The sequence below is a fragment of the Sciurus vulgaris genome (genome assembly GCF_902686455.1).
Source record: "Sciurus vulgaris genome assembly, chromosome: 2".
NCBI lineage: Eukaryota > Metazoa > Chordata > Mammalia > Rodentia > Sciuridae > Sciurus > Sciurus vulgaris.
Window position 1 is genome coordinate 142,960,707 of NC_136462.1, and position 22,997 is coordinate 142,983,703.

A 22,997-nucleotide genomic window follows, 5' to 3' on the forward strand; every position below is an offset into this window, starting at 1 on the left:
GCCATGTCCCATAAGTGCAGATGCAGAATAAATACAAGATGGATTAAATAATTCAATAAATGAATGAATGAATAAATGAATTACAAAGACTTGAACAGGGCTAGCCCAGTCTCTTAAAAACAAAAACATGCACTACGGAAACAGAGACAAATGTATGATCAAACCATTAGGGGAATTCCACAGGTTCGTGGTCCATGGCAGAAGTGGGAACAATTAGCCCATACAGTCATGGTAAATGATTCTTCGCCTGTGGGGCCAGAAATCTAAATTGTGCATCTCTTCCTCATTCCCATGGTGATTCCTGAGGTGTCTTGATCATTCCCTTGGGTAAGGAGGTGGGGAGAGTCGAGGCAGAAAAGGAGGCCTGTGATGTCTGGAACTCTTCTGGGGAAGCAAATGTCTACCACACACTGGCCCCAGGATGGAATCTGGCTCTAGCCTTGGACCCAGTGGGGCCTCAACATTGTTACTAAGTCTGTCCCCTAATCTCTGCCTCAGGCTGTCAAGGCATCTTCTGGGAACCCTCTTATTGCAGGTTTGCAAGAAGTAACTACCAGATATTCATCTGTCTTCAGTAGGCAGCAGGCAGAAGGTGATGCTTCCTTTGTACAAAGGTTATGGCTTGCGTGAACAAATGAGGAACCATGGCAGTGGAAACAAGCATTTAGAATGGAAGCCAATTGTCAGCTGGGTGTGGATTGGCCAGGATAATCCAGAGCCTATCAATCAATCCATTGATTCTGTTAAGATCTCCAACTCTATAATCCCACCAGGGAGGCCCAAGAGAAATAAAGTCAACGCAGCCACCTGTGAGCCAGTTGAAAGCAGGAACGGAGCATCCAGAGGCACAGTTGGCTTCCTGCAAGCTGTAACTCCAAATTAGTGTCACCCAGCCTCTTCCCTCCCTCTGGAGTGAGAAGTGGGACACACAGGTTCACCACAGGATGCAGAGATAAAAAAAGGAGCCTGGGAGGCAACTGCATCTTATTCAGACCCAAATATTGTATCTTTCCACATCAGAGGCAGCAGAGAGAAAATGACTAAGGGAATAAAGAGTCTGTTGTAAGGAAATGGCCACCTTCCCTACTTCCTGTCAGCCTCTGAGAAGCTTCGTTGGAAGAACTGTGTCCCACCTTAGAGACACAGCTGACTGCACCTAGCACTTGTGAAAATGAAAACTCTAATGATGGGGAAGTTCACTCCTGAAAAGAGAAACAGTAACATTCAGAAAAGAGATGGGTACAGTGCCTGAACTCTGGTAAATGCCCACCCCGAAGCCCAGGGTCCCGGATATTACTTCTTAAAGCACTGGGTATATCAGACCTTCTCGGAGTGCTCAATGTGCTACCATCAACATGAATCAAGAGAACTCCAGAGCCTACAGAGTGTCCCAGCTTATTTGTGAGACAGTTTCCCTCCTCCACCATTCCAACTTATATACAACTGCTGGGGGAACAGCTCTGACCTGTCAGTCCTCAGTGGGGACATCTCATAGGACCCCCATTCATGTTCAGCTGGGAGGTCACTTAGAGTTCTCTGGGTGGTTTTCAGACATCCAGATGCTTGGTCCTCCCACAGGATCAGCATTTCTGGAGTAAGCATGAAAACATGGGGGTGTTTCAAGACATTCTACAGGTGATACTGACTCTAACCCCTGGTTGGCAAACAATGGCTCCTATGACAAAAGTCCAGATGCTTTGGAAGGTCAACACCAAGGCTTTCAGTAATTTATAATTTTATAAGGGACTTACTGAGCAGCTTCACATACTGGGAACTTTGCTGTTTGCAGGAACTCCCCAGCCTGCCTTCTACCATGACCTTTTCTAAATCCCATTCTCCAAACCAGACATGTACCTTCTATCCATGCCTTGGATAGTCCTGTCAAATGCCTCAATGGCCTGTGCCTCCTGGCCTGAAGCCCTTCTCACCTCTCCTCCTGCGGATCCTGCTCCCCCTTCCAGATTGGTCTGCAATGCTACCTCTAAATTTTGGATCTGCAAGCCTTCCCTTTGAGGTCCTCAGTACATCCTTCTGAACTTTCTGGGATCCTCACATTACCTTCTAGTTGCATTCTAGCTGCCTCTACCAGGTGGCCAGAGTTTAACACAAATAAGAGAGTACTTCAGTCATATAGGTATGAGAAGTTTGGGGTAAAACAAAGCTGGCCAATGTTCTTGCAGTTGGCCTCCCCAGAGCTTTTAATGGGCCAATATAAAGTATGGCTCTCTAAGAGGATCACAGTGCATATGGGGTCCCACTTATATGGCCATGTGACCACTTCCCTCATCCTTTTGGTGTTGATGTGTTTTTCCCTGAGTATCTCAGAAGACTCATGTTTCAAGGAAACCCTACTGGGAAACACTACCTTCTGGTTATTTCCTCTACTCATTCATTTAACAAATGCTCCAGGAATATCAAGAGAATGCTCTGCATTGGGCTACATGCCCTCACACATGTATGTCTCAGTGGCTTTGATGAAATAACTTAAGACAGCAGCTTATCCATAGACATATCCCCCAGTGTGGGTCCCCAGCAGGCCCTCCATCAATACCAGTAAGAACATAATCAAGCCACTGATCAGCCTGGTCCCTGGGGACCTACAACAACAACTCCTACTGCCTGGCCCAGGATTCCAAGTGTTTGGGAGGGCAGAAGGTTGTCTTCACCACGGAGTCCAAAAAGAAGATTTTCACAGGAAATCTACACAAGGCGAGAGCACAGTTCTAAAGACAAATCGTGCAATAAAAAACATTCAGCCATTTAGCCTGCAGAACAAGGACTCTCTGATCTCCAGGCTCCTCACTATAACAATTGGCTGAAAGACACAGGCCCCTAATTAAGAAAAATGTAGCTGAAATCGACTGCTAAACTGGTAAGAGACAAAAGAGGCCTGGCAGAAAGACAGAAGCCAGGGGTGTGAGTTAAGTCCTGCAGCGGGAAGGGGGTGGGGGTTGAACGTGACCCTTGCCCAGCAAGTGGAACACCTGCCAGAGATGGGCAAGTGAACCCATGAAACCCAGCATCACCAAGGCAAGTCAGCCCCAGCAACTGGTCCTGTAGACCCTCCCTCACACAGGTGAGTCATTTGTGGGCTCTGATCTTGCCTGTGTCCTTGGGAAGGACAAACACAAGCCAAAGCTTGGGGTGATGGTGGCATGTCAGCAGGAGAGCATTAAAGAAAGCAGAAAACTGCACTGGGCTTGGCGATGCATGTCCAACTGTCCCTTGGTTCCTCTACTTACCAAATAGCAGGGATTTAGCACCTGTTATATACCAGGATAAGAGCAAAAGCAGACATGGCTCTGCCCTGACTGGGCTGATGGAGAAAGTGAATAATCACACATTCACAGATCAAATGATGACATGCCTCGGAAGAAGTTCCAACAGAAAGTCGTGAAAATGTCCTCCAGAAATGAGGCAAGGAGCAGATGTCTGAAGATGGGATCAGAATTCCAGAGGGGAGGGAATAGCAAGTGCAATGTACTGGGAAGGATGGAGCCCCAGGAAATATAGGGGACTAAAAGGAGGCTGGGAAGAGTGGCACAGAAGGAGTAAGCAGGAGAGATGTGAGGAGAGGCTGGAACAGCCTTGGAAGGGCTTGGCCTCTTTCTCTTTAAGCAGCAGGCTCAGTGATTTCTGAAAAGGTCTCAATGTGAAAACAGACTGGGGAAGACTGCAGTGTGCTCTGGAGCTGGGGTTCTGCATGTGCTCTTTCAGAGAGAAGCAAATGGAGGAGAAACCATTATCAGACACAGGAAAGGCCTTGAGTCCTAAGTTGAGTCCCTTTATCCTCCTTAGCCATTTCATTAACAGTTTAGTGAACCCTGTGGAACATGGCAGAGAGCACACTGCATGTGGTGTCTGGGGACCTGGGTCCAGTCCCAGCTGCAGGGAGCCTGGGTACTTGGTTTAACCACTTCCCAATCCCACTCCAATGTCCACGTAGGTGGCACAGAGATTACAACTCCCACCTCGTCTGCTGACTTTGTGTTCCAGTGGCAGTGTCCTACAAGTGTTCTAGAATTCAGAAATCACCTCCCAGGTCTGGATGTTGAATTTCAAGACTCTGAGCCTGACACCCTAGTCCTGCCCAGCCAGTTCAGGGGCTACCTGCTGTCACCCGGCTGGGCTCTTTTCTGGGACAGAGAGAAGCGACTTGGACTGAGAGAGGTCAGTGTGAAGGACTCAGAGGAAAGAGTGCTCGGCTTTTGACTGCTTTGCTCTCTCAGTGATCAAAGGCAGGATGAACCCTGCAGGTTTGGGACCTCTGGAGAAGTTACATTCATCCAGCTTAGAAGTCCACGATGTGCCAGTGCTAGCAGGAGAGTGTCCTTCCCTCCCTTTTAGGCAGGAGCCTTGTCTGCAAGACCCATTGCTTTATGGGACATCTATGCTATTCTAGGTGATAGCCAGAGTTTTAATAGACTGTCAAAAAGTCAGTTAGCACCTGGCCACTTGTTCTTTAGAAGAGTCCATTTATTGTCAGATGAGGCAGCACAATGTCGTGATTAAGGAGATAGGCATTGGGGACTTTGCCAGAGTGCAAAAGTTTTCCTTTTCATCTCTAAGCCTCAACTTCCTTATCAGTAAAAAGGCACCAATGCCTTCTTGGGCCAGGGGCATTCAATGGCAGAGGAGGGAAAACCAGCCTCAACTGCTGTTAACATGTGTGGGAGCGTGTGTGTGCCTGTGCGTAAGAAAGTATGCATTTGTTACTTCATCTGAATGATGCCACCTGCATGCCAGGCACTGTGCTCCACATTAGAAATGAGCAGATGAAATAGACCCTCATCATTGGAAACCCAGTCTTTGGGTAGATACAGACAAGCAGCCAGAATACTGTGGTAATGTAGTAGGAGGGGCTTTGCAGGGTCTATGTGAATAATAGAGGAATGCAGCTCATCTTGTCCTGGACACAAAGGGACATGCACAGAGGGAATGCAGGAGGCTTCCTGGGAAGGTGAGGACAGAGCCTAGCCCAGAAGAACTCTAAAAGGAAGAAACAGCAGCAGAGAGGAGCATTCAGGATGCTTTTCAGGAACTGCAGAGAGTGTGAGGGTGAAGATGGAGAGATATGCAGCTATAGAGCAGCCCGAGGTCCTGTCAAGTCTTCCCAGAGTACCAGACACAACTTACAATGAAATGCAGGACCGTAGATGTGACATCTAAAGGAGATTAGCTGATAATACTGTACATGTCTATTTCAAAATGAGCCCGTACCTATTACAAAACTGAATGTGAAATTTAACATACAGTGATATAATATTGTACATGGTCTATTATAATCCCTTTAACTCCTTTCTTACTCCAGGTGCAGCCTTTCACAAAGAATTCTGCAAAATCTGAGCATCTCCTAGATGCTCAGGAGACCATGCCAGGTCCAGTCCAAGCCAACACACAGTATACTCACAGGAGAGGGAAAGAAAGAATAGTGCTAGAACAGAGGAAGCTACTTGGACAGAGCTGGGTCATTCAAAGAGCAAGATCTGGCTAGGTGCAGTGGTGCATGCTGGTAATCCCAGTGGCTCAGGAGGCTGAGGCAGGAGGATTGCGAGTTCAAAGCCAGCCTAAGTAATTTAGTGAGGCACTAATTAACTCAGCAAGACCCCTGTCTCTAAATAAAATATTAAAAAGGCCTGAGGATGTGGCTAAGTGGTTAAGTGCCCCTGGGTTCAATCTCTGGTACAGGGGAAAAAAAAAAAAAAGAGCAAGATCAGGGAGGAGGCCTTCAGAGTCAGGGCTTAAAGTAAAAGTTATTTGGTAGCACAGCTGTCCTGGATTGGCAGGCTTCCACCTGGGTGAGTTACTGGATTTAATAATCCCAAGCATTTGTTCATCGGCCTACTGCTTTGTAAAATGCTTACATGACAGCCACTATAAGCTGGGGACTCCTGGGCTGTTCCAGAACAAGACGCTGTACTTTCCATCTCTCACCTTCTGCTAAGGGTTACAGACCCAAGTGATGGCTGACTTTGTTGGAAATCAACCTTCGAGGCCTGCTTTTGGTGGGGAGTGCCCTGAAAAATGGAACCACAGACCCAAACTCAATATCACCACAGCTCAATTTCCTCTTTAAATGGGCATAGTAATAAAAACAACCTCCTGCAGCTGTGGTAAAGATTAAACCAGATCCCACATGGTAAAGCCTGACAGAGTGAAGTGGCATGGTCCAGGAAGAGAGGTTGAGTTGAATTTGAACCCAGGTGGGTCTGCTATCAGATAGGCTGCCCTATGTCTTTCCCAACGGACCCCAGAACATGGTAGGGGACACAGATTGATGGCGGAAGAAGAAACCCTTTTGCAAGCTCAAGCAAAACACATGAGCAATTGTGATCTATAGGTTTTCTGAGCCATGTTAATTCCTCTGGTGTGCAACATTGCTTAGCTTATTTTTACATGTAAACATGTAGTACACTGCCTGGATACCACAGGGACCTTCAAGGCTGCAAACTGGATGAAAAGTTAGTTTGGGGATGCTGCCATGCCACTGCATGGTGCTTTTGGTGAAAATGTCCACATGGCAAAAACATTTGTGTCATGGGGGAAAGAATGAATACAAGCCCCAGGGCCTCCTCTCCATGTGTTGGAATGTGTAAGACTTATTAGCATAATAGCTCACATGCTGTACTCTGGCTCTGGGGAAAGAGTCTTCTAGAAACACTGCCTTCCTCTCCTGCTAGAACTCCCTCTAGTCCATTAGTGGACCAGCTGCCTCTGGGAATTGTTAATTCTAAATGAAAAAAAAATCATTAATCATCAGAAGTTTGGTGTTTATACAGAAGACAACTTGTGATCCATTTATGGTCTAGTGTATTCCAGAACTTTCCACCCAATTATGAACCTGTCAGCTCAGGTACAGCCCACCTAATGCTTATGTTGTTTTTGATTTGACCTCACGTATCATATACCTCCTCTAGTGGACCGGCTCCAGGACATAAGCCACTAAGCTACCACTGTGCACCCATCCCCCAGTAGAATCTCATGTACTCTGAAGCCATGACAGCCCCTCATGACTCAGTTCAGCTTGGTCTCTGATTCTTCCCTCGCCCCTCCTGGGAGAGGTGGGCTCCTCCCTGCCTGTCTGCTGCATCTCCCTACCCTTCTGTGTTGTTGCTGCTATGGTTTCCCCTGTCTCAGGCCGTCCTTGCTGGCTTCTGGTCTACTCCTGCACAGGATAGTGAGTTCTTTGATCTTTATCATTGTTATAAGCCCACAGATGGAAGATGAGAGATTACTGTGAACTTGTTGCAAGACAGGGCTGTTACGCTGGGGTGAGGAGAGATCAGGAGAGGCGGGCATCAACACTCTGGGTGCCCTCTGCCAAGCCCACTCTGTGTCAGCCCAATTTGTTCCTGTGAGTTTGGTTACTGGGACGGTCTCTATGGCTAGAGAGGAGCAGCAGGCATCACCCTTTAGCTTGCTGGGGGTCTCCCAGAAGTAACTCCGTTATCAATTAAGCACACACAAATCAAGGGGGTGGTCCCTGCCAAGCAACCTCTGAGGATGAAACTTGGTGGCCCTTTTGCTTACCTATTCATTCTAGAACTTATGTGAATTTTAGGATCTTCTACAGACAATTCCAAATCCCAGCATTGGTACAAACTGACATGGAACATGGGATCAGACATGACATTAGGTTATTAAATTAGTGTCTTTTCAGAAATCGCACATGTTCTTTCAATTCCTAATGGATTAACAGGTACGATTAACAGTCTTCCGCAGGCAGTGCTTCTGTTCGCAGGACAGTGCTGTCAGGGAGGAACTGTGTGACCATTTAACACTTGTGCAAACACAGCAGGAAGAAGTGAACAGTGGCAGTGCTGGAGAGGAGGGAGACAGTGGTCCAAATATGAGGCTGTCCAAGGCTCTTGAGCATCCATAGCAGATGCGCCTTGCTATAGAGACTCTCAGCATTAGATCAAAGGCAGTCCCGGAGGGCTGCATCTGTAGATGACGCCAAGGGCTTGCTCGATGGCTGAGTGCTCAGCTCGTGCAAAGAGGTGACTGGACATTGCCTTTATTCCACCACAGAAGCAATGCCCCATCCTTGTTCCTGCCTGCAGCAGCTTGCTCATTTCTGAAATCCAGCAGGTACTTCAGTGGACCCAAGAAAGGAGCCCCGTGAATCAGGCAGGGTTCACCACACGTAGCTCACCAGGGGGCAACTGTGACAGACAGTGAGCTGCTTCTGAGGCTGCTGGGTGATGTTCAGCTACTCTGTCATTTTCCTTGCCCTGAAGGGACTGTGAAGAAGATGGAAACAACCTGGGGAGACCTCTTATTCTCATTCTGCATTGCTGTTTATGCCTCACCATTTTGTCAGGAAAGCTGAGCTAGATTTTCTTTTAAAAACGATTGCCAGGGTTTTGCTGCATTCCATTGGATGGCTCTGTTACCAAGAGGGGGTTGGCATTTCCTTCTGGAGGAACACATCTCTCATCTTTAGTGGAGGAAGGACAGCGAATCTAAAGAAATACACTTTGGAGGTAGCTTTTTAAAGAACGTGTGTACCAAGCAAAAGGAGCCTACTGCAAAAGCCCTCTATAGCTTCATGGTGCTCATAAGTGGACTTAAAGAGTTGAAAAGAGTTGCTTGGAAGGTTTTGTTTCCTCAATCCTCATTTGTGTTCTTCCTTCTGTAGATAGGCATGCTTATTATACATCAGATCCTATATTAACCATTGGGGTTCCAGCAGTAAATGCTGATTATTTTTGTTTTTATTAAGCAAGTCTGGTCATAAGCACAGGGCTGGGGGCCAGTCATGCACATCAAATATGATTCAGCCTCAACTCAAGTCCTCTAGCATCTAGTCCTGAGGACCACCCTTTCCCACATCCCCTCACATTTCAATTCCCTTATTTCTGACCACGGGTGGAAGAGATGCCCTTACCTCTCAGTTGCTGGAAGCAGGAGGCACTGCTGTCTGGCTCCAGGGGGTGCCTCAGGACCCCATTGCTGGGCTTGGGCCTCTCATACTCTCTTTCTGGGAGCATCGCCTGCTCACTTTCCATGGCAGGGTCTGAGTGTGGGGGCAGGGACTGTGGGAACCCGAACATCAAGAGGGAGGAGAAGAAGAGTAAGGCACCGCAGAGCAGAAAGCCACCCCACCAGGCTCCAATCCAGCGGGGGTCGTCTGGAGTGATGTCCAGGTTACCTGCAAGAAAAGGGAGAGAGCACAGCTGAGTGGGAGGGACACATGGGCCGTGGGATATTGCTGAGGACTTGAGCAGCAGAGGCTCTGCAGTGCAGAGGTTCAAGGGCTCTAGAAAGAGACTGGGGAGGGAGGACTGGCCATGGGGCTAGGAAACCTATCGGTTCCACATCAGTGCTTCGGTTTCTCTCGGAGCCTGAGACTGATCACGTTCCCTCCTTAATTTTCTTGTCTACCCTGTGTTTATATCAGTCTAAACAAAACCAGTGAGAAGCCAGACGCCACTGAATTGAAGCTGGAATTGGCTGACTTAGCAGCGCTGCCAAGGTGCATGTGCGAAAACACAAGGAAACATTTATTGTTCAAGGGTAGGCTTTCACTAGGTCTATTCACTCTCACCTCCAATACAGCTCATCTGAAATCCCATTCGACAGCCCTCTCCCTGCCTTACATCAAGTTTACAGTTTAAAAGGGAAGATATTGAACGTAGATGGAGAGCACAGAGCTGGACCTCCATGTGTACCCAAGAGGCCTTGGTTGAAGTCCTGGCCCCTTCCCTCTGCAGCACTTCAGGCCAGTAGCTTAAACTCACTATGCCTCATTTTACTAATCTATATAATGTTGATGATGACGATAGTACTTACCTTATGGAGTCCCTGGGAAGATCCAACTAACAATCACATCAGCCATAATGTGCTCAGAACAGTGTCTGGCACGTGCTTGAGCACCCAATGGAGACCAGCTTGTTCTTTATGGTCAGGATTCTGCTAGTGGACAGGTTAATTCAAACCTTTTTGGTGGTCTGTGGTTTGGCACTGTCCTTCTACTAGAAAGCTCTGCAGCCAGCTCATGTGCTTAAAGGCACTCTGTATGTGGCTTGGCTGCACTGGACTGTTATTTTTTACTTGCCAGCTGAAGTCATGGGAACACAGACTATAGCCTTCTCCTTGGTATTTTTCCTTCTTTCTCTTTACAGCTGCCCTGCAAAGCAGCATTCCCAGATGAGTTGCTCTTAGATGATAAACCATGCTCCCGGGGTCCACAGGGAAATTCTTGGAGACCCAGGCAATGGCATATGAGTTAAGACCAACTGGGCTGCAGGCCTGGACCAGATGGATGGACAGCTCTGGGAAGAGTAATGACTGCAGACACCAGATGAACACTTCACCATTTATAAAGTGCTCTCCCTGAAGACTCCTCAGCTAACACTAATGATAATGCCAGCCATCATTTATTGAGGGTGTCTGTCTTCACCAGCCATTATGCAGAGTACAGTCATACCCATTCCAGTCAACCCTCCCTGCTACTCTTTAAGGCAAATTTCATTATCCCTATTTTGCCCATTCATTATCTGATCTTATTTAGATGGGGAAACTGAGACTTAGAAAGGTTAGGTTCCCTACCCAGGTTCACAAAGTTGAAGACTGGAACTCAGGCTTTTGCACGCCAAGGCCCACACTCTGCCCCTTGGCTCACTTTTGCTTTTGATAAGCTGCACTCTACAGAGCCCTGGGTGAATGATTCCTTCCTGTGCTTTGTGCAACAGACCTAAGACCACCAGCTCTTCTGAGAGGTGGCAAGCTGGCTTTGTAACATTGTTGATCTCTGTCCTTGTCGTACACCCAACAGCAATAAAAAGGGACCAGAAAGATGCTTCAGAGAACTTGGGGCTGAATCCCAGTTCTGCCCCTTATTAGCCATAGCACTCCCAGAGCCTTGGTGTCGTAATCTGCAAAATAAAGATGGCATTCACCTAGAGTGGTAGAAAGGATAAGAAATCATAAGAATCCCCCAGCACACAGTAAGTTCTTTGCATATGGCAGCTCTTATTATTTCCACTTTTAAGTTTCTATATATATGAATGAGAATTTCCATGTTTGGACTTCTTTTTTTTTTTTTTTAAACAGGTTTATGGCATAGGAAAATACAAGGTGATCCTGAAAGCATCCTTATGCAAATGAGGAAAGAGAAAAGGAAGTGAAATTGCCTGGGGTAGCTGTACAGGACTGTTTCACTAGTCACTTACTGTTTCTTCACCTGCTGCTAAGCAATGAATGAAAACAAAAGGCAGCAAAGAGAGCTGCCAGCTTCCCTCCTTTGTCTACAGGCTCCATAAAGGGGGAATTGAAGCACTGGCAGATGTGAGTGATGAAAGAGAAAGAAATCCTAGCAGTTGTTGGGGAAACAAAAATAGTCCTACGTAGAAAGTCATAGGAAGTTAGTGACTCTGTTCTATGTACTAGAAAACATCCCAGGGAGAGGGATGGGGGAGGCAGGCGGCTGTTTGTATAAATAAGTCCACCTGCTCCCTGCAGGTATGTGCATGTGTGTGGAAAGGCTAGGTCGGCAGGAAGTTTGAATGACAGGGAAGAGTGCATCCTATGTGTCAGAACCAAAGCTCACCTGCCTGTTGGGTGAGGCCAGAAGATGGGGCCTGTGGGGAGGTATGTGGAGGGCAAGATTTTGTAGATTGGGAAAATCATCACTGGCTATTTTGAGAAGTATTGATTTTTCCCTCCTCAATTTTAATTATCCAGAGCACCATGGCAGGGAGAGAAATAACACACTAAGGAGAAACCACTTGGCTCTGAAGCGTGCTGCTCTCTCTACATGGGTAGGCTTCATGACCAACTTTCAACCTACTTTTGGGAAGATGACTAATGCTTAAACTAGTCTGGAAACTTATTTTCTTCACCCATCTCCACAATGAGTAATATTTTTATGAGGCATTTTGGCCAGTTACTGTGAAAAATCTCCTTCTACTTGCCTGGCAATTGTCAAGGCTCAGTAGACTGTTCCAGAATTACTGATACTGAGAGGGAGTTTTCCACATAGGCTGACAAAGAATGGAGAGGTAGACATTGACAATCTCTGCATCCAGATTGCCTTCTATTCCAGGGACAAGGGATTTACTGCCCTTACTCTGTGAAGTCTGATGTAGCCATGAGCCCATGAAACATGAGCAGAGGGGACAGGTGTCACTTCTGTGGGGAAGTATATATGAACTGGTACATGAGTCCCCACATTTATTCCTCCTAAATAGTATCTGGCAGGCTACAATGAACAAGATTTCCTATTGACTTGCAATGGATGTGAATAAGAAATAAACCTTTAGTATTCTAAGCCACTGAGGTGTCAGGGGTATTTGTTACTGCTGCATAATCCAGCCTATCTTGCCTAGTGCAAAAGACTTAAAAAATATATTCCTACTCTGTGAGAGTAGTGGACCCAGGAAGATTTGGATAGAAAAAGTATTGTTTTAGATACAGGTAGGACACGAGGCTTGAAAACCGCTTCTCTTTCTATCTGATTCTAGTTCATGTCTTGACTTTAAAAAATTACTGCAGTTTCAGCCTTTTAATGCAAGCTTTTGCAGCAAGATGCTCAGAGCACAACAGAAAAGCACCAATCTGTCTCATCTAGTAAAATGCATCAAATGGTCAATGAAGTCAGATACATGATGCATACATGAAGAAAGATGTTGAACAGAATGGGGCAAATTGGTATCCCCAGCTGAGGGGAAATCCTGAGCAAGGAATGATTTCCTCAGAGGCCTCACTTCCTCCAGTCACTTGTCTAACCCTTGGCCAATCCAAGCACTGGTAAAACATGCTGGTTCATTTCAGATGGAAATTAAGATGTACAATACGAACAAGAGAGAAAAAAAAAAAAAAAAAACCTTTAGTATTCTAAGCAACTGAGGTGTCAGGGGTATTTGTTACTGCAGCGTAATCTAGAGAGAAAAATGGGAGCAAAGCAGAGCAGGAAAGATACCTGCTGGGTGCACCATGATGGAAGGCCCCTCTGCCAGAGACCAGACAGTTGGGCCTGGCTTTGCATAGAAGTCCCTGGGCATGGAAGGGTCTTCTTTTTTATAAGATTTATTTTTCTAATGTTTCCCTTTGGGCATCTGGATTTGGGGATGTTTTTGTCATTTGCGTTGGGTAAGCTGAGGGAGCTGTTGACAGCTGTCTGCTTCCTCTGTGAAGGGGCACATGAACATAAGGGGTCTATTGAGATTCCCACCCATTTCCAAAGTCAAAGGAAATCACTGGCAATGGAATTTAAACCAGTTTAAAACCAATCAACCAGCCCACCCATGAGAAAACCTGAGATTGTGAGAAGATCAGGTCAAAGCAAACAGGACATTTTTACTTCTTCCTCCTGGTATGTAAAAGCTCCTACAGCTCTCTGGGCATTTTTTTTTTTTTTTTTTTTAATTCATTTACCTATTTGTTGAACTTATTTGCCAAACTTTTGCTATGGGACTTTAGAATTCCAGGAGTATCATTAAGGTACAAATCTAATTAGAAACTGGAGACTGGGAGGGGTGTGGAGGGTGCTGGGGAACATTCAGGATCCCAGTCATTGGGATAATCAGTCCAAAATGAAGGAATCTGGCAGTGGTACCAGTTCTCCGAATGACAGAGCAGAAGGAGCTCAGCTTGGTGACCTTTTTTTGTGGAGCAAAACAGACGGCCATATTTTGTTCCAGATGCAAACAACATGCAGCTGTCTGCAGGGCCAGCTGGTGTATGCCTTAGGACATGGATGTGCTGGTGAGGTCAGGTGAGCTCAGCAAGGCCTTTGTCCATGGAAGGGAGAAGCCTTCTGGTTAAAACCAGGTTTCAGAAAAGCAAGCTGCTAGGCTAGGAGTGGCGTTTTGGGATCAGATAAGCCTGAGGTTGAATCCTTGCTCTATCTCATATTGACTGTGGAAATTAGTTAATAGCTCAGATTCCTCCTCAGACCTATCATTTATTGTGTCCTTACTCTATGCCAGGCACTAAGTGCTTTGAGTGATTAACTTGTGTCACGTGCACACAGACAAATGAGGAGTAACATCCCTCAGATGAGGAGTCTAGTCTGGATTCATGCCTGAATCCTGTGCCCAAACTCTTACCCTCTGCATGATAAAGCCTCATCAATAGTAGGTCCCTTGCTCCCATGATAAGGCTTTGAAATTCCAATAAGACAATGTACTTACAGCTTCAGCAAGTGATCAATTCATGGTCACTGCTGTTCCTGAACTTCTCCATTTAATAAGCCCACACTGTCAAGGTTGGTCAATTCAACGATCAGGTGCACACTCTGCAACCAAGTCCTCTCTTTTTCAAGGTCTTGTTCTTAATTGAGTTTTCATTTAACAAAGAGATCCAAAAAAGGAAATCCTGTAGGTACCATCATTTCTTCCCACAGCTCTCAGAGGAGGGATCTATACTCCCTAAGAAAAGGGGCAAAGGGAGCCACATAGCTATCAAACATGAAAGATGGGGGCAGTAGAATGCCATGCCTAGGCCCAGTCTGGTGAGCCTCCAGGGAAGCTGTCCTGTGGGCCCTCTCCTGCCACAGCAGCCCAATACTACAAGCAACCCCTCCTCTGCAGCCCCTGCTGCACCTGCTCTCAGGTTCCAACCAGGTTTTGTCCCAGACTCTTCCTCAGCTGCCACTAGGCTTCAAGGGGGAAGGTAACTTTTTCCCTCCCTTGACCCACAGCAAGGGTCCTCTGTGAACCTACCCTGCTGCCTCAAAACAAACAGATATCTCTCCAGAACCCCCTGCTCTCAGCTGGGATTTCAGAAACATGTGGGTATGGACACAGTCCCTGGACATTCATGCTTAAGGTAACATTGCCACTTGTTGAACAGCTCTAAAGCAAAGCAAGGCTCTGTTTTAAGTAAGTGAGGAAAACATAGGGAAGACCCTAAAGTAAGGAGACTACTTTCCTCAAAATATAGCCAAATTCACTCAGTGATGACAAGTTTTGGTCACAAGATTAGAAATAATAAAAATTGCTGGAAACTAGAATTCCGTGGCTGACTCCATAATAGAATACGTGGTATTCTTCTGCCCTCTACTGGCAGGGAGCGGCACCAACCACCAACCTCAGGATCTTGGGGGGAAAGATGCAAACAAAAGATGGTGACTCACAAAGCATCTTCCATTCCTCAGAAACAGACCAGGAAGTCCCCTATCAACTTGGAGTGAAGAAGACTGCCAATCACAAGATGCCCAGACAGAAGGGAAAAGCACCCATCTGTCTGTCTTGCACAGGAGGGGGGTATCAAATTGCCAATGAGATGAGAACTATAGATGGTGTTGTTTCACACTGGGCCTTGAAGGATGAGCAAAGATGTTGGACAGAATGGGATGGAAACATCATTCTAGGCTGAAGGAACAGCCTCAGCAAGCTGAGTTTTCTGAGAGTGGACAGGTGGACCCCTAAAGTATGACCCTGAAGTATACATGTATATCCAAGCTACATGTATATCCTTTGGTCATTCTGGACTCTGAGAAAAGATGCTCTTTCTCAGAAGGGAGCTGGGTAAGGGCAATCTTGAAGTGGAGATACCTGCATGTTGGCTCAGGAGACCTGGGTTTTATACAGATGCACCCTTTACATTGGGTCCCTCTTTTTCCCTCTCTGAGACTCAGTTTCCTCATTGAGAATATGAAATATTTGGAAGAGAATAACACCTGAAGTTCTTTCTGACTCAGATTCTGGCCATTCACAAGCTTGCTTCCAGAATCCATGGATAATATGCCAAAGGCAAAATACTCAGCCCGGCCACTTCACTCCTCCTTCAAGGCAGCTCCCCCATTATGCTGGGAGCATTCCCCTTCCTTATCCTCCTCCTGTCTCTGTCCTGTGCTGCCTTTGGTATAGCAGTGAGAGCTGGCTTTCCTGCCCCAGAAGCAAGACTGCTGCTGGCTCACTTCCTGGGTGTTTCTCTCACCAACCTATTTTTCTCTTTGCATGTTGGAAGTGGGGTTAAAAGGGCCAGCCAGCTGTGGGAAGCAGCGGCATCCCATCACCTCCCAGCACTTGACAAGAATAAATAAGGCTGCACTTGATTTTATTTTCCACTTGGAAATTTGTAACGTCATTAGCTACAAGTAAATATATCAGTGCGATTAATGGAGTGAATCACAAAGCAACTTGATTGGATTTAAAACCACATTATTTCTTTGGGGTGAATTAGTAAATTTAGCACTGTCCAGAGGTGATGGATTGGGAACCCAGGGACTGAGAGCTCTTATTGATCCTGAGAACAGATCAGCATGAAAAGTTGGTATGGCTTCTCCCTTCCGTTTTTAGGGAGAAAGGAACTGTGGTTTCATTGTTCATTGAACTACAGAGAAACACAGCATTCTCTTTCAGGCACATGACTGAGTTTTGACACAGGTATTTGTGGTAGGCGATGTCTTAGATGGTCCCCAAAGATCTCTGTCCCTCAGTATTCACGTCTGTGTGTAATTCTTCTTCTTCTTGACAGTGGACCTGAACACATGACTGGTCTAGCAAGCAGAGTGCAGCAGATGTAACGAGACACTAATTCTGATATGAGGTTACAAAAAGACTGTGTCTCCTTATCTTAGGTGCTCTCTCTCTTCCATCCTCTCTTGGGGTATTTGTTCCCAGTGAACAAATTCACTCCTATTGAGAGACCCAGTGCTATCAAACTGGAAATGGACCTTCTAAGGCTGCCAACACCACAGGCATGGATTTGGAAGTGGATCCTTTCCCAGCTGGGATTGAGATGACTGCTGACTCGGCCAACTCCTTGATTTTAGCCTAAGAAACTCAGAGCCAGAACCACCCAGCTAAGCTGCTCTTATACTCTAGATCTACAGAAAACGTTGTGAGATAATAAATGTCTATGTCACTAAGTTTGGAGTCATTTGTTACACAGCAAATGAGTAAAACCAATGCATCATTTCTGAGCACAAGTTTCAAGGGCCCATGTGCAGTATGTCACGGACTGGCTTCCTGCTGTGGCAACTGTACAAGTTGGGGTCAGGATGAAGCTTCCATTATCCTGGAGCAATGAGCCAAGTTTCACTCTCTCTAACACTCCCAACCTGTGTTGAACAGGGTGTGTGACCCAGAAATAAATTTCGGATGGATAAAATCACTTACATTTGGGAATTACTTGTCACCACAGCATAACCTAAGCCCACCCTGACTAGCACCCTCTTCGATCACACAGAATCACAGGCAGGGAGGACCACAGCAAACCAAGAACACAACAGGTTTTACTTAAGATGGTTTTGAGTGGGGTGTTTTCTGACAAAGGACATCATAACCGTGATTCTATAAAAAGGATTTTCAAATGATCTGTCTCACTGATGCCAAAGGCAACTTGAACTTCACATTTCCAGAACATGTGCTACAATTTTCTGTTCACAAAGTAAGGCTTTTATATAGTTACTGGGCCAACTTTCAGTGAGTAAATGCCAGGCATTTCTTCCACATACTTCCTCTCATTCATTCTTAGAAATAGTTCTGAGGCAGATGTGATTATTGTTATGCTTAATTTACAGATGAGGAAAATAAAGTATAGATCTGAAGAATCAAAGCCAGCCTGTGGCCTAGTTGGGAGGTGGCGGAACCTCTAGCAGTTGGGGCCCAATGGAAGGAAGCTAAGTCATTGGAGGTGTGTCCTAGAAGGGGATATTGGGAGGTTAGACTCTTTCTCTCTGCCTTCACTCCCTGGCTGCCATGAGTTGCTGCCTCACCACAAGTCCAAAAGCAATGGGCCAACTGACTATAGACTGAAACCATGAGCCAAACTGAAGTTTTCCTATTTTCAAGTTGATTACCTCAGGTATTTGTCACAGGACCAGAAAGCTGACTACCACAGGGCTATTGCTTAGTAGGAAGGTTTTAGAAACCAAGAGGCTTCCTTTACAAGGAAGGAAATTCTCGTAGCTGGTGGTTAGACATGGAGGTCTGTTCCTTACTTGTGTCAATGAAGACTGCATCCACGTAGATTTTGGTACAGAAAGAGCCCAGAATAAATCCACAGGCAGGTCCAAATACCAACATTGTGAACAGGATTCCTGAAAGAAGACAAAAGTTTAGATTAAAAAAAGAAGCCATTTAATAAGTAAGGAGATCAAGGTCAAGGAGATCATTTCACATTGATCAGATGAGATGTCTGATTATTACAAATGATCTTACAGGAATGAATCCAAACAGCTGAGAGGGGAAGATCCAGGATTTCTCATTTTTAGAAACTCCATTAAAGTCCTGCACATTATGCCAGAATTCTATGTGATTCTGATAGATTCCTTTGACACAGGTATTTGTAGGCCATAGCACACATACCTTTGGGAGACTTCACCCATCCATCAAACACATTTTTAAAAAATCCACGTCTATCATTAAATAGTTTTCCTGCTATCAACAACTTCAAAAGGATTTTTTTATAATTTTGATTTTTGTATTTATTTGGCTTTATGTAATTTATGGAATTCACGGTTTTCTAAGATTCCTCAACACACATTGTGCAAACTCGAGAATTCCTGTGAAGTGAGAAAAATCTAAGCCACAAATTATTTTCAAATGTAATGAAATGTTTATGTTCACTAAATTTAGCAAATAGTGTGAATTTTGTTAATTCACACAATGACATGCTTTGAGAACAGCTAATTAGGCATTTTACTAATTTCAATTTGCAACACCCCCCCCCCCCAACATTCGGGTGTCACTATCTGTCTTCTTGGCAGTTACGGTTGTTCTGCGCTCGTATGTCCACAGCATTTGAGAAGATGGCCGGCCCTGGTCCCTGCAGAATTATCTGATGGATCTAGTATCTGGAATTCTGTACAATACTTTTGGATGATCCTGGGAAAAGTACTGAGTCCAAACGAAAACCCACAGGCTGTATCTGTTTAACCAAACTTCAATTGTGATAGATATTTCCTGAATACTGACTATTCCCCAGGTCCTCCTATCCTTCCCTTGAGCTTCTGACTCTGCTGCCCACAGGAGTCCTGCAGGGCCATCCTGAGCTGCAGTGATAGCTCTGGCAGCTCAGGTGGATGGTGGTCTGCAGGTACAGATACATGAGAAAGGAGCTTAGGGTAACAGCCAAGAGTCTGGCCTGCCCTAGCTCCTCTGGGAGAGGGGTAGGTTCCATACCACTTGGAGTTGGTTTTCCCTTTTAACAGATCAGAGTTCTCTCCCTATACCAAAATGACAGAAGTCATTTCCAAAAATCAATGAAAGAGACAGGGCACAAATATTTTTGTGAGAAGGGCATTTTTTTCCAGAGATTTAGTTGGAATCTCTGGGGGCCATTTTCTAAGTGGCTCTTCCTCAGAGAGATGCCATCAGGAGGCGCTGTTTCCACTTCAGCGATATCTCAGGGCAGCACCTCAGATGGAGCAGAGGGAGAGGGAGCAGCCCTGGGTACTCAGGGAGAGTTGGTTCCTGAGGTGTGAGGGGGACCATGATCTCACAAGAGTTACTTCTGAATTTGCTTCTGTGGCTCTCCAATGAATTAATTCTTCCAAGTTGTGATTTTGTTCTTATTCATTTAGCAAAACTCCCTCAAAAGTTCTGCCTAAATGGGTGAGAAACAGATTATCTCAGGCACTAAGATCCAGGATCCCTGTGTGAACAGCGAGTGCTGTTCTTCTGCAGCCCAGCACTGCCCTCTGCTGTCTGCCAGGCTCCTCTACACCTGGCAGAAGGGCGCTGTGGAAGAGAGCCTGGGACAGGCTGCCAGAGAAACATGAAGGCTCCTTTCTTTCTACTACCCTGGGTAACGGAAAACACTTTACCCGCAGTCTCCTCTAATTCTTTCAATGACCCAAGGGTGAATTTACTGTGCTTACTTCACAGAAGAAGGAACGGGATCCCAGAGGTCCCATGCCTGGCCGGCAGCACACAGCCAAAAGGTGGCATGGGGGAAGGAGGAGTCTGAAGCCAGGTTTCCTGACCCAGTAAGGGAAAAGCCCAGGGGAGGGCGTGGACACCTGGGTTCAAATCCCAGCTCCATCAATCTTGGACAAGGTATATTGAACTTCCTTGTACTCCAGTTTCCTCATCTGTAAAATGGGGGTAATATGAGAGCAGCTTCACAGGGATATGGTCAGGATTGAATGAATGACCTGCTATTTGCAAAGTGCTTAGAATAGCACCTGGTACACAGCACACAGCAAGAGTCACAGAAGTGCCAATGATAACGCCTATCTCTCCTCCATAGGATGAAGGCCAGTGTACACCCAGGTCCCTGATCCCCCTCCTACCAGAGCTCATGTCACCTCCATGCCTCACCTCCTAAAGCCATCACTAGGGAGATGGCTGGAGCTGGGAACAGGCCAGGTCAGAAGAGGGTGCCTGCTGGGAAGCAGCGGAGGTTGGTTGGTCTCCCTAGGACATAGATGGACTGACTGCCAGAGTCCGCTCTCTGCTTGGTACTGCTGATCAAGCATAATGGAAAGCTAACCTGGAAGTAATACACTACTCATGGAACTCCTCCTCCAAGATAGGTGATGGTTTCAATACTGGCTCACACCATATTCCCTTAGTTGGCATCTGATCTTTATGGACTATTTTCTGCAGTTGCTATGGGGAAAAGTACTTATGCAAATCAGTTTGGAAGAGGAAATTAGTATGGCAACATCTGATTCCACAGTTTGAGAAGCTGTGTTACTTGCAACAGGGACACATGGCCCTCTATAAGAGATTAGGGTCAAAGATAAAAATAGTTGTATTTAACGTATGTGTATTATTTTTTCAAACAGCTACTATGTTGTTGGGACATAATAACTAGTTTGAGTCTACCTGCTTGATAAATAAAACCATCAGCTAATTCATGCAGATTCACTGAAAAATATAGCTGAGACAGTGGGCAAGGTGAACCCAGAAGTTTGGGAACCACCAGTGCAAATTTTCCTGAGAAGCTGATTATCTCAACCTATGCTCAGAGGTTAAAGGAGTTTCTGGCTCAAGTATGAACTGTGGCAAATCCCTGAGGAGATGGCACCCTGTAATGCCTCCTGCTGGTGAGCTTGCCTCCTCCCATGCTAGACAGACTGCAGATTGAGCATCAGTCTCCTTGAAGCTCTGGAGAAGAAGAGATGAACTGGTCAAGGTGACCTGGCCCTCAAGAAACTTGCTGTTTTATTGGAGAGACTACCAATCACTGGTTTAAGGCAGTGAACAAAACAGACAAAATCTCTGTCTTTGTGGGGTTTGCATTGTGGAGGATGAAAGGAAACCAACCAGCTTATGGAATGCTACCAGGAGCAGTGTAAGACAAGAATGCAAGACACAGAGAGAGAAGCCCCGCCCACACCCAGCCCTACAAGCTGCAGGAGCTGCTGAGTAGGATGTGCCCTGAAGTGGGGGTGAGCACACTCACAGGTTGACTCTGCCTCTGCGGGCAGAATCATGGCCTCCAAAGACGCCCACAGCCCCATCCCTGGACACTGGGACTGTGGTCTTTAAATGACAAGAGAATTAAGGTTGCAGATGGAATTAAAGTTTCTAATCAGGTAATCTCAAGAGATTATACTGGATCATCCTCATGGTCCAACATAATCGCAAGGGCCCTTTAAATGTGGAAGAGAGGCAGAGGAGTCAACTGTGGCCACAGCGCCAGAGAGATGGCATCTCGAAAAAGACTGGATGAGTGACACTGGCTCTGCAGGGACGGGACAGCACCATGAACCAAGCACATGGGCAGCCTCTGAAGGCTGGAAAAGGAAGGAAATGGACTGGCCCTCCAGAAGCGACCTCAGCCCTGCCAATTACCTTGATTCAGTTCTAGTGAGACCCCGTACTGACTTCTGACCTCCACAAGTGTAAGATAAATCTGTGCTAAGTCACTGTTTCTAGTAATTTATTAACGGCAGCGATAGGAAACTAATACAATCATTAGGCACACTTGGGGAGGTGCCGGGCTAAATGCTTAGACACCTCGATCTTATGGTTGTGAATATGCACGAGCAGGATGCTGCAGGAAGCTTTTCGATTTTCTGATCACGGAATATCTGTGTGTTTTGGTGGTTGCGGGGGATCACTCCTCAGGCCTGGTGTTGACTGGGGTGCAGTCGCAGAGACCCTGGACAGCTAGGCTCCCTGAGGGGGAGGTGGTTCCTTAATTCTTCTGCACACTCCTAGTTGTGCTGATGCACAGGTGGCACACTAATTATTCAAAGGATGTGCGAACAAGAGCACCAGGTACAGCACCCACGGAGAGCGAGGAGGGAGTGACTTTCCTTGATGGCAGGCTATCCTTGCACCCTCAGGAGCAGTGCAGAACTGGATACAGACCCCACCTGCCACTCTTCACCCAGTGCTCTTTCTCAAGGCTTTCTGCATGGGGCTCTCTCAGGGCTGTGTACCTTCCCATTCAATATGCCTCCTTCTAGATGCAACAGTCCTGGGACTCACTACGGAGCCGACACAAAGAGTCAGGTCAGAGGCATCTAGCGCAAACAATAATTTGGAAAATCCATCTGGAATTTTCTATTTGGAATTTACTGGTCCGGGAAGAATTATGCAAATTTATTAGTGATATACGATAGTTGATTTCTTTTAAAAGTACTAGAGAACATTTTTGTTTGTTTTTGGCATGTAACAAGCTGATTCTAAATTGTTTATTGAAATGCTGAGAACCACAACCAGTCTAGACGCTTCTGAAGAACAGATGCCAAGACTTGGCCTGCCAGGTATCAGCTCTGCTTCCAAAGCTGTATGATGAAGACAGTATGCTTTCAGCACAAAGAACGGTGGATGTCCCAATAAAGCAGAGGATGCAACCTAGAAATCACCCACACCTTTTTGGACACCTGATTTATGACAAGCTATGTGCATTTCAGAGCAGTGGGTGAAGGGATGGCCTTTTCCATAAATGGTGCTGGGACAAACTGAAATTTCATATATATATACACATGAAAAATATATGTGAAAAAAAATATATATACATATGAATTTGGGGGGAAATTAGGATTGAACCCAGGGGCACTTTACCACTGAGCTACATCTCCAGCCTTTTTTATTTTAAACAAGGTTCTCATTAAGTTGTTAAGAGTCTCACCAAGTTGC

General features: G+C 46.0%; 1 protein-coding gene across 1 annotated transcript in view; it reads right to left on the reverse strand.

Annotated features, from left to right (window-relative positions):
• The window catches only part of SLCO3A1 (solute carrier organic anion transporter family member 3A1), a 290,773-nt gene that overhangs the window by 46,662 nt on the left and 221,114 nt on the right, over positions 1-22,997 (reverse strand). Inside the window, 2 exon segments of the mRNA XM_079127375.1 lie at positions 8,891-9,154; positions 17,897-17,995. Coding sequence (XP_078983501.1) covers positions 8,891-9,154; positions 17,897-17,995 — 363 coding nt within the window.